Raw genomic sequence first — 18,138 nt, 5'->3', positions numbered from 1 at the left:
AAACGCTGCAGATCCGGCAGAATACATCTCCAGAACGACGTGTGATTGGGTTGTTCTTCAGCATGGTACAACATGTTTAATGCAGGGCCTATTTCCGATTGTGGCATGGCGTTTTAGTCCATTTCGTACCATCGTCTGCCACGTTTTGAGCCGATGGTACCGATCGCCAGCTGTCCACATCTGATTCTTCTAAAATCTCTCATATCCGAAGCGCTACGAATTACTGGAACTTTCGAGCATCGGAACCGATCCAGTAGAGCACATCCTTTGAATCTGTCCAGAATGTTCGTCTATGTATGCGTACCGACATTTCCTTTTGGATACATTTGGCCAGTCTCAGACCTAAGACCGCGGCCATCAGTTCCATTCGAGGTATGGACACGGGCTTTAGGGGTGCCACTGTCGGTTTCTTGGCGACCACACTGTAATGTAATTGGCCATCAAGTTCAGCCCGCAAAAATACAACTGCGGCGTAAGCATTCATACTGGCATCAACGAATGTATGCATCTGCACAGCCTGAGTTCGGCTCACCCACTTCATGCACCGCGGAATGCGGACGGCATTCAAATTTGAAACTAGATCAAGCCAGTGTTGCCAATCGGCTTCGTCTTCGTTGGTGAGGTCGTCATCCCATCCGATATTGGATCGCCATATGTTCTGAAGGATGATCTTAGCGCGTATATTAAAGAATCCTAGCAGCCCGATCGGGTCGAAAATAGACATGATCACACTCAGAACACGTCTTTTAGTTGGGCGCTCCTTAGATGCCTTCGCAAGTAAGTTCGGCGTCACCACCAACGTCAACAGATCTTGTCCAGGTAGCCACCACAGGCCTAAGACCTTCTCTTGCGCTTCATCCTGATCGCTGATACGCTTGTCAAACTCCTCACAGTCGTCTTCCAGCGCCTGTATGTTTTTATGTCCAGCGGCGCATCTCGAAGCCGCCACTAGCATGAATCCTTTTTACAGTCTCAGCTAACTGTATCATTTCAGCTCCAGTATCCACCGACTGCAGCCTGTCGTCGACAAATGTGTTTTCGCAAATCGCCTTTAGGGCATACGGATGCTCCGCTACAAACCGCTCGGCATTGCGATTCTTGCCGATTGGTCTTCTAGGCGCACCTTGACTTGATGAAAAATGTCCCTTATGTTGCCGGATACTGAGATAGGACGCTCTCGGAAGCGTATTAGCGCCCCTATCAAAGATGCTAGAGTATCTGGACCTTTCAACAAACAATCTTTCAGCGACATGCCACTAACTTTGGCAGCCGCATCCCAAACCAGGCGCGTCTTTTTCTTGTTCGGATTGGTGACTGTAAAGATAGGAAGAAACTACGATGTAGTGTTAGCTACTAACTCACTATCCTTCAACCGGCGGATATATCCCTTCTGTTTGTAATCGTACATCGTGTTCATCATGAACTCTTTCAGTGGTGGTCTTTTGACATCTTTGCCTCTAAACATTTCAGGCGCTTAACCGCCATCTGATAAGAGTCTGGCAGGTGCATGCGATCGAACCTGCATAACAGGCCAGTCTGCCAGCGCTTTTCGTCTTCCAGATAGGTTGTTGTTGCCTCCATAATCTGCATCGAGCGTTCGTCCTCTTTGGATCTCAGCGGATGTGAGGAAACGCTCACACCTAGTGACTCAATTGAAAAATAGTTCTTCAGAGCTTCATCCATCCCACGCGCCGCACTGCACTGGCAAATATGTAGTCTCCCACAATGGGGCGGCCATATACGGCCCATCTTAGTCTGCTTCGCGCTGCTATGACGTCGTCGTTTTCACCTTCTCGTATCTCCAAGGGTGCAGTTATTTTGATATTGTCTAAACCAATGATAAGCTGAGCCTTGACGTTGATATACGGCAGAATAGGAAGCGTAGATAAGTGCTTCCGAGACTTGAGCAACTGTGGCCTGATACTTTGCTCTGGTAAGTCCAAGATCGCTATTGTTCGCACGTTTTTTAAGGCATACTGTATTGCGTTATGTTCTGGAGCTGAAATGCTCACAGCCACGGACGTCGACTCAGGTTCATTCTTGGTTATGTCCCCTGTTCATTTAAGACACAGCTGGGTCGCAGGACCATCTAATTCCAGCTCGTCTGCAAGCGCTTTTTCTATTAACGTACACTCAGCTCCTTCATCCACTAATGCATATGCGCGCACGCTTTTTGATTCACTATAGAGCATAATTGGAACATATCGAAACAGTGTCTTACTTGCGGAGCTGCCGTGAAACATAACGGCAGACTCACTTGCCTTAATCCGGTGGTTGCTGCCTTGGCTCGTGGGCTCGACTTTACTACCACTCATGGTAGGCGTATGCAGCAGCACATGGTGCGTTGACTCGCAACCATCTACATGACACTTCTTTTTGATTTACAGTGTTGTACACGATGACGTAGAAAGCATCAAAAACAGAGCCTCTTTTCCTTAACAAGTTCCCAGCGCTGATATGTACCCATTGATCTAAAGTCGTCGCAATCTGATAGACGGTGGTTACCGGCGCACTTCGCACATGAAACCCTCTCCTGTGTGTTGTGCACAAAAATTCGCTCTCTAGTGGTTTTCGTGGAGCTCTTCTTTTCGTTATCAGCCAGTGGTGTCTCGTAGGGGGTGACCATAGTGGCGCACATTGCCACATTGAACAGCCAGTTATCAACGGTGGCCAAACTGCTACCTTCATTCGGCATTCGATGCCGGCCCCCATATTGCTGGGCATCTTAGCAACAAGCTCGTTCAGCAGCGCGGGATCGTAAAGATATTCGTGCATACCAATGGCCGCTATCGTTGCGCAGTAGTTTTGGACAGCTAGGGCCAGTCGGTGTAACGGTGTAACGGTGTTCAAGTTGTCCGACTTTATTGCTGGCTCCTCTCGGAGCTTTTGCTGCAGCATGTGCTATTTCAGACCAGCCATACAACATTCGCAATGTGCCTACAGCACACGGCACTATAGTTGGGATCATAAGTTTTCCACGCACCGCATCCAGGGCTTGCCCTCTGAGGCACTTCTGAAGCCTGATGAGATTTTCCTGGTTGCTGAATCCACATCTCTCTGTAGATTGCTCATAATTGCTGATAAAGATCAGCCATTCCTCTGGTTTGCCTGTGAAAATCTTTGCTGATGACATGTCGCGCGCTGATTTGCGCAGGTGTCAGCGATTCTGGTATCCCAAAGGGTCGATAAGAGCTCCCACTTTCTCAGTTCTTTGCTGCATTGGTGTTGAACTTTCCCTTGGACCAGTAGCAGCGGACGACGTAGACGGACAGCCGCTATAAGTTTCTATGATTGCTGCCCTGCTTCCTTGTTCTACACCGGCAACTTTATCTTGTACTCCAGCAGGAACAGGCGATCCGTTAGCCTGTCCCGTTGACTATGCCGTTACAAGCGTTGCAGTTCCACCGGGTTGAATACTACTTGTCGTCCTTCTCGCACTTGCATCTTGTTCATCACCGTCAGCCTCTCGCCACACCAATACTATGAAATCCGCTTTGAGGTTATGGCTGCTAAGTGTGAGTCTAGCTATGGTACCATGTGTCTCTCTATAGGCAGCTAAGGTTGTGACTTTGCAAGTCGCTTGCTTCGCAGAAATCTCCGCCGTAGCAGAGAATCCCTCGCACACTCTCTACAGCAGAGAATATTTCAGAATGTTGGCACCGAGACTCGTGCCGGGGCGCGTATTCTAGCATCGAAAGAAACAACTCGATTCAATTCAATTCGTACGAGGCGGTACGATATACTATAAATCGAACGCTGAAATCTTCATTATTCTTTCATTATTTAACAACCTATATTTTACATGATTATGAGACTTACATTCGTGCTCCGCACGCGCTTCTGTTCTCTTTCACTTCTGCTCAGCTGCAAGCACAAAACGAAAATGAACCTCGACAAAAATGCTGCTTGTGCAGCTGCGTGCGATCGACTTATCATGTAAAAACTAATTCTAACGGTGCGCTTCCAGTGTAAGCAGCGAGGGCTGCTTACAGAAAAATGCGAGACCCAGTAGGACTTAGTCAACAGCTATTTTCACTTCGCCCCGTACCACCGGGTGTGTTTTATTTGTAGTTATTTCCTGAAGTAATTTATGTCGATATTTGATTAGTGCTTTGTGAGTGGCGGGGGAGAATGATTGGATCGATTATTTTATTTCCTTGGTATACCCAGCCGGTGCACTCTCATGAGTGTTCTACTGGTGTTGCTCTTGTTTAGCGAGCCTACTGCATGTTGTTGTAAAGGTGGAGCCTATGCAGGTATCTGCTACTGATTTTGAACACTGTGGATGAAGCCTTGTCATGGTGAATATGTGCATTGGAAACAGTGCGCGGTTCCCTGTTTTAAAATATCTGAATTAGTTTATGGTTGCTTCGGCAGGCAGTACCCCATAACTGAATGCCAGTCTAAATCGGTTTGATAATTGCCTCGTAGACAAGGAAATTTGACCAAGTACTCCGCTAGGATTTACGGCCAATAAGCCAGTAATAACACTTTATCTTGACTTCCGGTTGTTTTGTTTTCCTTAAAAGGTTCATTCTCCAAGTTAACTTTCTGTCGACAGTCATTCCAAGGTATTTTGGCGTTGTCTCTTCTGGTATTAGAGATCCGCCTAGGTACACAGGAGGGCAGTTACCAGGCATGAGAGAGAAAGTGGTGGCTGTGGACGTTTCGTTGTTCACCATGATGTTGACTGTGTTTAATTGGCCTTGTACGTGAAAAGCCTCTTCAGGTGTCTCAGCAGTGGCGAGGAATGCCGTGTCATCAGCATATGTGTCGACAGAAGGTTAGGGTTCTCAATAAGAGGAAGGTAAGCAGTATAGATGTTATTCAGTTGGGGGCCCAGCACGCTGCCTCGGCCGATCTAATGACTTTAATTGAAGAGCTAGCTTCTCCACACTTAGCCTGAAACTGCCTGTCTGGCAAGTATGCGGAGAAAACTGTATATTGTGTCTGCGGTAGGGTGTTCCTGATTTTAAGAAGAAGCCCAGGAAGCCAGACTCTGTCTCTGCTTAACATAAAGCGTTACGGCGAATAAATATTTTTATACCCTTGCAGAGGGTATTATAATTTTGTCGTGAAATGTGTAACGCACAGAAGAAGACATCTCCGACCCCATAAAGTATATATATTCTTGATCAGCATCAACAGCCGAGTCGATATAGCCATGACCGTCTTTCCGTCTGCCTGTTTCTATGCGAACTAGTCCCTCAGTTTTAAAGCTATCTTAATGAAACTTGGAAGAAGTCCCTATTTCTGTTGCACGCAGCAAATATGTCAAAATCGGACCACTATATCGGACCACTATATCATATAGCTGCCATTGGAACGATGGGTCGAAAATTAAGTTTTTGTATGAAAAAAATGTTGTTTTTCAAGATATCCCGAACAAACTCGGCATTTATTAATTTTAGTATACTACTCATATATATGCAAAATTCTATTAAGATCGGACCACTATATCTTATTGCTGCCATAGGAACAATCGGTCGAAAATTAAGTTTTTGTATGAAAAAATATTTTGCTTGTCAAGATTTCTTGACCAAACTCGGCATTTATTAGTTTTACTTAGCTCCTCATATATATGCAAAATCCTATTAAGATCGGACCATTATATCATATAGCTGCCATAGGGACGATAGGTCGAAAATTAAGTTTTTGTATGAAAAAACCTTTTGTTTATCAAGATATCTTGACCAAACTCGACGTTTATTAGTTTTACTATGCTCCTCATATATATGCAAAATTCTATTAAGATCGGACCACTATATCATATCGCTGCCATAGGAACGTCGGTCGAAAATTAAGTTGTTGAATGAAAAATTGTTTGGCTTTCACGATATTTTGAACAAACAAATTTTTTTCCTGTGCCTCTTAGATATGATCACTATGAGTCATCAGTGGAATGATAATTAACGTTGGAGTAATATAAGCTATTTTTGTTATTTCTACAAGTGGTTGATTTAGAATGTGTTCAGAAAGGAGGCTAAAAAGCATAGGTTTTTTAGCAAAAAAGTTGCGATTAAGTCAAATATTCGCAAGCGTTTGTGAAAATTAGGGGTTTGTAGTTATATTGCAGAAGAATAATTTAATTGTAATACAATAGATCGGTATTTTTTATGTTACCTTAAGCATTTCAAATATAAATAGTTACGCGCGCACTATTCAGTGTTACAATGAGCTTTTTCAATAGATAGTGCATGCTTTGCAACATATTTTAAGTAATCTATTTTCGATTGTCTCTGTAAAAAGTTTCACTGAGAAGCCCTAAAAATAATTGTCCCATGGAATTAAATTTTAAAATGGTAATCAAGGAATGAGTCGGTTTTGACCCCATATTGAAATATTGTCTGTGGTTAATATTAATCTGGAACATAATAAAGTTTGCTAGATCCTTATATTTCAACACTTAGATACCAAATATGTTGCTGTTTATAGAAACCCGTCCTTCTCCTTTTCCGAATTTCGTAAATTATTTTTAGAACACAGAGCAGGAGCTTGATAGGCACAGTAAAATAGTTATTTTGGGAGATGTCAATTCATGCCGGGCTAGAGCTCGAGACCAGTTAGATATTAGATTGAACGAGCTTGGTATATCATCTCTTTTGCTACAACAAGACAGCTAACTGAAATAGATTGGATATTTTCGACTAACGGACTGGAAAATAAAAGAGCCCAGGTATTTTCGTTTTCAATAGCTTGGAAACTTTTGATAAATTTATCTTTTGTGTGATGGATCAAAAACATATATATATATATATATATATATATATATAAATATTCTTCGGCTGTTCGCTCTCGATCACATATGTTGCCCAAGTCTAAGACATTGGTCCGGGGTTCAATTACCGCGCCTAAAACCAAAGTTGTGATTGGGAACTAAGCAAACCTAGGGTCGGATGTAATAGACTGCTGCCTTGATGCACTCGAGAGTACATCCTCAGGAGTGCATCTGGGAAAAGGCGTAAGCACCAGTCGTCTGTGTTTTTGACTGGGACTGCTGTCAGGGTCTTTTAATCTTTTTTGACTTGCCTTAGATTAGTGTGGCTCACCGGGTTCCAGTTCCTCCGGGAATGATAGGCGTCTCCGTTAAAACCATGGTGGTTCTATTGAGCGCTGACTTGTCGACGGGGTTTCTTCGTGGAGTAGCTCTGCAAACTGGAGGCTCCAAAGATGGATTGCCCTGCCAGTAAATCTAGGTCTATGACTAAGTCTGGGGGCCACGTATGCCGATGAGTTGTGTTTTAGTTAACGTGTCAATGGCAGTCACAATGTTAAGGCAGCTGTTCAATACCGGGTTTGAATTTGTGTTTCTACGAAGCCAGCTGGAAATCTGGCTGTATCAGCAGTTTTGTAAATCAGATTTTTGAAGGTTTATGTCGTTGCTACCGGGGCGTTATTTCGGACCGCGCCATGGTAAGAAAACAGATCCTCGTCCGGTATCACCTGAATTCTCCCCGGAGGTCCAGTATGTTGGCGCACCAGTGGAGTAGCAGTTAAGGTTTTTGTCTGGATCTGCATGAACAACTCTTGTATCTTCGGGTTGTTTCTTCTGGAACCCCACCAGGAATAAAAGCAATATTCAGATCACCCAGCAGTATATTGATTTTAATTAGTGCAATAAGAACTCAATGTTATTCCTGATAAGAATTGCCGCTCCGCCACGATCTCTTCAATTGTAATGGTTGGCGTGGATGAGGTCGAACCGAATATGATGAACGTTCAGCTAACTTTTGAGGCCTATATTTGATCAATCATCAACTTTTCAACTATTGATCGATTGTAACGTGTCCGTAATCAGATCGTTAGTTAAGTTGCACACCAGTACTCTATGATGTTCTTGTTTTGAATGAAACAAAGTATTTATTTATTTTTTTATTACTAGTCGAAAAACGAGTGTTATTCAATAGATTATACATACATAATGGGAATTAAATGTAAAAGCCTAGTTAGAGAACACACTTTTCTAATAGCATCACCGACCGATGGAGGTGTTTTATTTGCCATTCCCGCCAGCTGTGTCCCTCTTTCCAGCATATTTTGTCAGTGACGCAATAAGACTCCACAGCTAAGAAAAGGGTGTTAGTAGAGACAAGTAGATAACTAGTGAACACTAGTGAAAATTAAAAAGAGGGGAATTTGCCTGTCCGGCAAGCAATGCTCTGTTCATAGCTGGGAATGGTCAGTGACTTCCCGCGATAAAGACTGCACATAGCGTAATCTGTTGTGCACGTAGATAGGAATAAGGGGCGATAAACTCTGAATGGTCTAGCAGAAAAGGAGAATCTATATTTCCAACAAATAGCTTACGTAGAAAGACAACACAGAGAACTGGCCTACGGTTGCTTGACGACGAAAGATTAATTAGACAAGGCTGCTAGAGTAGAATGGAAGGCGAAAATTAGAGTCCCAATATAAACCTCGTTAGGCAAAAAGCAGAAATTGAGCAGATTCAATACCATCCTGGCTATTATTATGCTGCTCAGACCAGTTGCTATACATCCTCAGAAAGGGATAAAGGAGGGGGCCTCGACATGCTACCAATAAGGTAGTCATTAACAAATACCAGATCAAGAGTTCTTTTAATTGATTGGAAATTGAATTTATTTGATACAAAGTTAGGTCTATAAACTCTTGCTTTGCTGAGGGTACTAGATATTTTTCAGCAGTTAATAATGACCAAGAGATATTTGGAAAAATACTATTACTTAACACCATTAATAGGTCATTATCACGTACATGTGAATAAACTTCTTTAAGGCAAGTAATTTGTTTCATATAAACTTAAATATCAGAAGAAGGAGGAATATAAGAGCATGTAATTTATATATTTCGTGTAGGAAAAGACACCTTAACTGAGACAATCTAAGCGTCCGTAGGCTTACGAAAACAGAAAAGTTCTGACTGGAGAGTGGCTTTAACAGCAATTTACACCCAAACACCTTGAGTCAGCCGCTCATTTCTATGCAAAATAAAATTGTTCGCAAAAACCTCAAAATCAGATATGGTTGAACTCAACCATGTTTCTGAAAATGCGATTATATCAGAATAGAAGGAAATGCTGGGCATGAAAAAATTTGTAAGTTTAGAAATGAGACCTCTGCCCTAAAATTACAAGAAGAGATTGATTTTCTTAAGTCTACATGAGCGAGGAAAACCTGTGCGATGACCGGCAAAGGTACCGCCTAAGCTCATAGGCTCAGGACAACAGCAGTGGAGTCAAGAAGCGTGAAGAGCAGGCCGCCTCCTACCCCTACGAAGGAGCATCAACGAACTAACCGGCGACGGCCACCTGAAGGCAGGCAGAAGATACAAAGCAGCAATAATTTAAATTTTTATTGTGACATATGTACCACACCCATATACTATCAGTACACATACACTCATGTAAAGCGTAGCATATATAACATATGTCCACAAGTAGCAAGCAGCACGTATGTAACATGAGGCACCCCATTTTGGAAACAATAAGCCCCAGAGCCCCAAAATATACATTTTTGGTGACAATAACAATTCCGCCACAATCGTTATTCCCACCAAATGCCCAATTTGCCAACGCAGCTCAATTCAGGCTCTTAGAATATTCTAAACTCATTAAAGAATGAGAGTGTTGCTTAAAGAGCGCGAGCCCATGATCTTGAGTCCTCAGCCGAGGTTTGCTAATCGTTGACAAAAATTTAGACGTTGAGTTTTACTGAAGGCGTTGAACCGTCAAGTTGCATCGTGCACAAACTGTAAATTCCAATTAGCCATGCTAGTCTAATTAAAGTTATATTTTTTTAACTACGCGTATTGGTTTATGTAATTGGCGAAGCCGGTAGGATACGCGAGTGATATAAGCAAATCGTGGTCGGCGCTGATGATCGACGCGAACGCAGAATCATTCGAATATCGTATCCGCAAAAGAACACACGCTAAACTTGCCGCGAGTGCTCATTAAACCTCTCAAGGATTATAAGATCTAAGGTCAAACTAAAACCCGACACTGCAGTTTCATTGCAATTATCTAGTACTCTATCAAGTATTGATCCTGTGGACAATCGGAGTTAGTAGGTAGTGAATTTTAATTCGCTACACAACAGTTAGTGTGCACTTGGCCTTGCACATCCTTTGATCCTTGCAAGACACACTCATTGGTAACGCGCGCGAAATAACGCCATACCGAAAAAAAAAATATTACACCAAGAACAAAAACAACAACATAAGTGAAAAGTGATCACCATGACACAACCAAATCAGCCTTCTTGCAACTAAGCGAGCAGCATCTTTTACAAGCACTAGGCCAAATAAGGAAAGTGCCAACATTTTATGGAGCCACCGAGGAGCTAAGCGCCTTTAATCGACTTAATCATGCAGCTATACCCAACGAGGGATATTCGCCAACACAGCGTCCTGTTCGCAGCCATCGAAATACAAATAGGAGGAGACGCGCAGAGGGTCACGCAGCTAGCCGCTGCCAACACGTGGGCAAACGCCATGCGAAGAGCTCTCAAGAAGAATCTACAATACCCCATTTACCGGAAGTATTTGCAAGTTTGTAGAAGAACTAGAATATAAGTCGTTTGTCATATCTAATAAGTTAACACTAGAAGATAATCAGATGAATACCATGTTGTATACAAATGCATTAACGAACACAGTCAAAGATGTTATTATGAGGAACTTGCCGTATAGATTATTCATGACATTGGCTCGTCATCATATAACGACAGTTTCAAAATTAAAACAGGTAGCTCAAAGAGAAGGCGTTTATGATTTAGTATTGTCCGATAGAAATAAAAACCCAAACAATCAATATATCAATATCAATATCAAATAAATCCAGCTACTTCCAACAAAAATCGAAGTAATACTGAGAACGGGAAAATTCCAGATTGTAATTAATCAACAAAACCACAAGAATATAGTAACAAAGAGTTTAGTCAAAATCTAAACAAAGGCAGGGCACAAAACCCGCTTAATTACCAAAATCACCAAAAACATTAAACCGCCCCATTCCGCCAAAAAAAAAATGCAACGCGAAAGCGTTAGTGGTCAAATGAAAATGGACACGTCCGAAAATTTTCTTCAAACTGCCTCGGAGTCAGAGACCGAAGAAGAACCAACCCCTTTATCAGACTAACTAAGAATAATAAAATCCTAAAGTGTATAATAGACACAGGGTCGTCTATTAACTTAATGAAAGAAAATTTCCTAAATTTCGCCATAAGAACTTGCCAATTGGAAGTTCAAATAATTAATGGCACAATAGTATTAAATAAAAGTATTTCGCTGAAGCCCAGCAAACTTTGCCCCACTAATCAGAAGTTTTATTTACATAATTTTTAACAAAATTATGACGTATTAGTAGGTAGAGATTTCTTAGAAAGTACTCAAGCCCTAATAGACTACAAAGATAAAACCATAAGGATAAATGAATACACATATACCATGCAAGACAATTCGAAAAGCGAATTGCCGGCGAATGAATAAAAAATTGAGTACCCCGTTCCGCCCCCATCAGATGATGAACAATTTGTGTTCGCCATCAACAACGAACTCTCAGAATTCAACGAATTCCGCCTTGATCATCTAAACGATGAGGAGAAAGGTAAACTAACAAAAATTGTACATGATTTTGGTAATATTCAATACCGAGAAGGTGAAAATTTGACCTTCACAAATACGGCTAAACATGTCATCCAAACCAAACATAAAGATCCGGTTTATAAGAACCATAATAATATGCTCAAACATTCGAACAAGAAGTCGAAAACCAGATCAAAGATATGATCAAACAAGGGATAATGCGCAAGTCGAAATCTCCTTACTGTTCGCCAATTTGGATGATACACACCCGAATGCCATTTGGTTTGAAAAATGCACCTGCAACGTTCTAACGCTGCATAAACAATCTTCTGAAAGATTTAATCTACACAGATTGTCTAGTCGATATGGACGACATAATTGTATACTCCACTTCATTGGAGGAATATATATTGTCATTGAGGAGGGTATTCATGAAATTAAGAGAAACCAATTTAAAATTGCAATTATAAACAGAACAAAACAGCAGAAACAAACTGAATTCCCTGGTCATATAATAACAACTGAAGGTATAGAAAAAAAAGGTATATACCAAAAATGAGGCAATTCAAAAATTCCCAATACCTAAGACAACGAAGGGAATCAAATCATTTTTAGCACTTTGCGGATTTTACCGAAATTTCATCTCAAATTTTGGGAAAATAGCAAAACCTATGACAGCAAAACTAAAAAAAGCTGTAGTTATAAACATTAAAGACAAATTATACACGGAATCATTAGTAATTTTAACTAAATTACTTATAATGTCCGATCCAATACTTGTTTATCCCATATTCGAAAAACGATTCTCACTTACTACAGATGCCTGTAATATTGCTATAGGAGCAGTATTATCACAAGAGCATAAACCAATCTGCTACGCAAGCAGAACACTAAACGAACTCGAAATTAATTATTCGGCAATAGAAAAAGAACTTATAGCTATTGTCTGGGCCACCAAATACTTCAGGTCCTATCTATGCTGTAGAAAATTCGAGATCCTTAGCAATCACGAGCCCTTAGTTTGGTTAAATAACATGAAAGAACCAAATAAAAATCCAAAAAGGTGGAAAATCAAATGAGTTTGACTACGATAGCAAATATGTCCTTGGAAAAGAAAATTATGTATCAGACGCTATATCACGAATTAAAATAGACGAAATTCTATTAGGCGAAACTTTAGATAGCATAGCCGCAACCATAAAAAGTGCGCAAGAAGATAATGAAAACCATATTCCTATCACAAAATGACCTATTAATTATTATAACAGGCAACTGGAATTCATAAAAGCTAATACTAACACAGTAGAAAGTATACACTACTTTCACACAATAAAAATTAATTTTTCTTATCAGGAAATAACCAGCGAATACGCTAATACTAAGAAAAGTGTAATTTATTTTCAGAATGAAGCAGACTATTATTTTCCAAAAAGCCTATGTTGAAATAATCAACCCAAATAACTTAACAAAAGTGATGAAATCAACTAAACAAGTTAGAGAGGTCCAAACCTATGCAAACTTCAAGGAAATCATCCTTAAGAGTCATAAGGACTTATTGCATCAGGTATAGAAAAGGTCACAGCCCTTTTTAAAGAAAAATACTATTACCCTGACCATTAAAAGTTTACACAAAATATCATAAATAAATGCGAAATATGCAATATATCCAAAACAGAACATAGAAATACTAAACTTCCTTTTCAAACGACTCCAGAAACGTTTAACCCCCGAGAGAAACACGGCATCGATTTTTATATCATTGACAATAGACAGTTTCTATCTTCAATAGACATTTACTCAAAGTACGCAGCATTAATAGAGATAAACAGCAGAGATTGGCTGGAAACAAAACGAGAAATGCTCCCAATTTTCAACCTAATAGGTTAACCGAAGCAGATTGATATTGAGAGATTTAACAAAACACAGAAGTTAAGAATAATTAACAGCGAATCCGATCCAGCAAATAAATTAACAAAATTTGAAACGATAATACAACTGGTAGAACACCAGCCGATATCTTCATATATGCCTGAACACCCACATACAATGCCCAAGAAAATAAACATAAAAAAATATCAAATTTGAACGAAAAACGCCAAGAGTTTGAAATAGATACTAGATTTAAAGAATCACCCCTAGTAAGATCTAAAACTACAACCCCATTCAAGAAAACAGGAAACCTCAAACAAATAGTTGATAAGCATTAGGTAGAAAAATTACACATTACAAATCTTAATTTTATTAAGAAAAAGAAAATTAATTTAAGCAAATACGATAATTCCAGATCAAACTGTTTACTGTTTTTCAAAATAAGCACTTTCATCCGAGAAGTCCAACCACAAAGATAAGAAATCAATCCAACCCAATCTAAAAATGGCTACTTAATCTTTAAGACAGGAGTAATACACTTACCCGTAAACTACGAATACCATTCTATCTGTTAATGTAATTTAAACAGAACTAACTTATAACAAAATAATAAAACAAGCTGAAGAATATGAGACATACTCACAGATAAGATACTTAAAAGAAAAATAAGAAAGAGAAATTAATGGCGTAAGAATGGGAAAACGCAGCAAACGTGGTCTTGTTTACCTTATTTATAAATATCTCCAAAGGTTAGCACTCCTTATATTCAACCTCCAAGAATACACAGAATACCTAGAAGACATAGAGTTAGGTATGCAACTAACTAGATTAGAAATATTCAACCCAAAATTACTAAAACATACACTTTACAGCATATTAATTCGGAAAAATTATTAATTATCTAAAGTTCGACGTGGCTAAAAACAGAAACCAACGAAATTTTAATCATTTCCCATATTCCACGGGAAATAATAAAAACATCAATCTTTGAGATATTACCTTATCCAGATAACGACTATAATATATTAACATAAGTCATCCATTACAAATACTTCATACAAAACAAACAAGCCTACACGGAAAACACAAAAGAATTAATTACAAATAAATGCATAACAGGAATTTTGAATCAAGCCACAACCGAATGTAGTTATACAAAAACAAGAAAAAATTTTCAAAACAATTACATCGAGCCGAATATGCTCATTGATTGCAACCTACCCAAAACACTTTTGAGACAAAATTGCATCAATAGAGAAATAATAATAGAAGGTAACAACCTTATAAAAGCGTCAAACTCTTCAATCCAACTGTATAAGTTAACAACAAATAAATTCATACAGTCCCAATAAGAAGCATTGCAACACCTCATAAGAAGTGCAGCAAAATGCTGACTTGGTGTCTGTGCCATTACTTCCACGCGCCGACTGGCAACCGCCGAAAATTCCAAGAAAAATTACCCAACGGGCCAACAATATCAGCAGCGACGCCGCTGCCAACGCCGCTGCCGCTAAGTCACAGGTTACTAGGGCTAGAATTGATTTAAGTTTATTCAGTTACAAATTAACATCAAATAAAGGAAGTCTTGCTTCCCAAAAAATTATATTTTTTTCATCGTTTAATAAACTTTGAAATTAACTGGCGCCCGAGCAGGGACCGGCTCGTGTTACAACAGAACAAAACGCTTCTACGTGCGCGTTAGTCGGTTATACGCGAAAATAAAACCAGTGCAACTCTCGTCGATTAAATTCAACGATTGGTGAAATTCGCGAAGGGCAATTGGAACTTAACTGTTCGACTTTGCCCATCGGTGGACAACGCATCTTGTAAGGCCCGCCCGCAGGATACTCTCAACGAAGACGTCGCAGGATCCCCAGTAGATACCCAAACGCTTCAAAAAGGATGAAATCCGGACCGGCAGGGGAGGTTGCCACATCAGGAATAGTACTGTAAGTTAGAAATTAAACGAAACAAAAAAAAAAAAAAAAAAAAAAACGAACAACTAACACAAAAGTGAAATAGAATTATTAGAATAATAAATACTAAATATTGTAGAACAATAAGCAAGATAAAGAAGTGTAAAGAGAGAGAGTTCTCAGTTGAGAGTGATTGACGTGTTTTACTTGTGCTCCAAGATTTTTATATATTTTTGCGCTTTTATCTTGCTTTATATTTCAAAATTTTGCATTTTTCGGTGCTTTATTTAAAAAGCTTTTATAAACTGTGCAAAGTGTCATCTGTTGTGCAGCGTGTCTGTTAATTATTACATTTTATAAAACGCGGCGTCAGTTCCGTGTTTGTTGTTATTGGCTGTTTTAAGTCTTTTGCCTTTGTGCTCCCCTGTGCATACACTTGTTTGTGCGTGTGTTCGCTGCATACTTTCTGCTTGTGCATCGCGCTCTCACAAATTTCTTTCTATTGCTTTTCGCACCAAACAATTTGTTTGTGTACGAATAATTGTTTTTTGAGTGTTTACTTGTGCACCGTTTTCGTTTCGTTTTGCTCTGCGCTCTCGCAAGTTGCTTGTGCATTTAATAATTATGTCGTGCTGTAAGAAACCGTGCACGTTCAAGCAGGCTGACGATTCTGCACTGCCGCAATTTGTTAATTGCTGGCTGTGTGAGAATATGATGCATGCTAAATGTGCAGGTCTCACTGGGCGTGATTTCGACAAGATCGCTGCTATTGCCAAGAAGGGCTGCGGTGGCTTGCGTTGGTCGTGCCCAGAATGCATCGACAAGCAAATTGATTTCTCCAGAATGTATAATTCTGTGAGAAGTCAATTCTTAAAATTAAATAATGTGGCTAAGCAGCTCTCGAGTAATTTTGACTCGAGTTTCGATTTGCTAGGCAAATATAAATTTGAGTCTCCAACCAATCGCCGGTTGGAGCCTCAACTTTTGCAATTGCCCTCTACGTCTGTTCAGACTCCTACGACTTTATTGTCTTTTCCTAGCAACTTGGAGGTATCTCCAATGTTGTCTTTATCGCCTTCTCCAAGCGACTGTCCAATTACCCCGGCTTCCAGCCCTGTACTAGACCCAGTAGAGCCCGTACCTGATTCCGTCCCAATTAATCAAATTGCCTCAGCCCCGTCAGCTCCTGGCCGCAAAGGTAGACCTGCGCGCAATCTTGCGCAGATTGTTAAAAGCAATCATTGTGCCTCGTTAGCTCCTCCAACTCCTGTATTACCTACAGCCCCATCAGCGCCTACTTTAACGGTAGTTGCCCCTCGTAGGCAAGTTTTTGTGTCTCGACTTTCGTCGGACACCACTTCTGAGTCATTGGCAGCCTATATTGCTAGCAAATCTTCTGCTAGCGTGTCAATAACTAAATTTAATTTCTCCACCCCTCGTGAAATATCATCATTCAAAATAAATGTTTCACATGATATGTTCCCAATCATTTGTGATCCCAAATTTTGGCCACCACACATGATTGTTCATGAGTTCAAGCCCAAAAAGCGTAACCAGCCTGTCACCCTTCCAGTCCCTTCAATACAGGGTACCATTTCTGCCCCAAAAAACTAGCTTCATCTTCTGACCAAATCTTTATTCATTATCAGAATGTCAGAGGTCTCACTTCAAAGCTAAAAAATCTTTTTATTGCCAGCACTTCCTTCGATTCGGACATAATAGCATTTTCAGAAACATGGTTAAACTCAACCATATCTGATTTTGAGATATTACCGAATAACTTTATTTTGTTTAGAAATGATCGGCCGACTCGAGGTGGTGGGGTGTTAATTGCCGTTAAAGCCACTCTCCAGTCTGAACTATTCTGTTTTAGTACGCCTACTGACGCTGAGATTGTCTCAGTTAAGGTGTCTTTTCCTACACGGAATATCTATGTAACATGCTCTTATGTCCCACCTTCTTCTGATATTCAAGTTTATATGAATCATATTACTTGTATTAAAGAAGTTTCTTCACACGTGCGGGATAATGACCTATTATTGGTGTTGGGTGATTTTAATTTGCCGAACATCTCTTGGTCATTATTCACTGCTGAAAATTATCTAGTGCCCTCAGCACAGCACGATTTTTTAGACTGCATGCTTGATCTTTCGTTGTTTCAAATCAATTCAATTTCTAATCATATGAATAGAACACTTGACCTTGTATTTGTTAACGACTACCTTATTTCTAATGTGTCTAGGTCACCTCCTTTATCTCTTCCTTAGGATGTCTATCATCCAACTTTAGAGATTGCAATGCTAAATTGTAATCCTTCCATTTCGTGCTCATCAGCCAATAAGCCCCGCTATTGCTTTCGCAAAGGAAATTATTCCTTGCTGAATCAGCTTATTTATTCAACCGATTGGTCTTTCTTATATGACTCAGTTGATATGAATACAGCCATTAATTCTTTTTATATCACCCTAAACTCCCTCTTAGATGTGTGTATTCCTAAGTCAATTCCTTCGACTACTTTTTCAAAACCACCCTGGTTTACTCCCAGATTATCACATCTAAAAAATGTAAAATCCAAATATTTTAAAAAGTTTAAAAAGTCTGGTTCGTGTACAGACTTGGCTAAATATTCCATAGCCAAGTCGAACTTTTTTCTTCTTAATTCTCAATGCTATGAGAATTATCTAATTCGTTGTAAAAGGCAATTCGCCCGAAATCCGAGACAGTTTTATAATTTTGTAAACTTGAAGCGTAAGTCTTCAACTTTGCCATCTTCTTTTTTTCTTGGGAT

General features: G+C 39.9%; 1 protein-coding gene across 1 annotated transcript; it reads right to left on the bottom strand.

Annotated features, from left to right (window-relative positions):
* Window positions 1–220: 220 nt before the first annotated feature.
* LOC138911696 (uncharacterized) lies at window positions 221–955 on the bottom strand. Its single transcript, XM_070211081.1, has one exon. It carries the CDS (start codon window positions 953–955, stop codon window positions 221–223), a length of 735 nt encoding a protein of 244 aa, XP_070067182.1.
* Window positions 956–18,138: the final 17,183 nt, after the last annotated feature.

The sequence above is a fragment of the Drosophila virilis genome, unplaced genomic scaffold, assembly GCF_030788295.1.
Source record: "Drosophila virilis strain 15010-1051.87 unplaced genomic scaffold, Dvir_AGI_RSII-ME tig00002033, whole genome shotgun sequence".
NCBI classification, from domain to species: Eukaryota; Metazoa; Arthropoda; class Insecta; order Diptera; family Drosophilidae; genus Drosophila; species Drosophila virilis.
The sequence above is the reverse complement of the archived record's forward strand: the minus strand, read 5'-3'. Positions and strand labels throughout refer to the sequence as shown.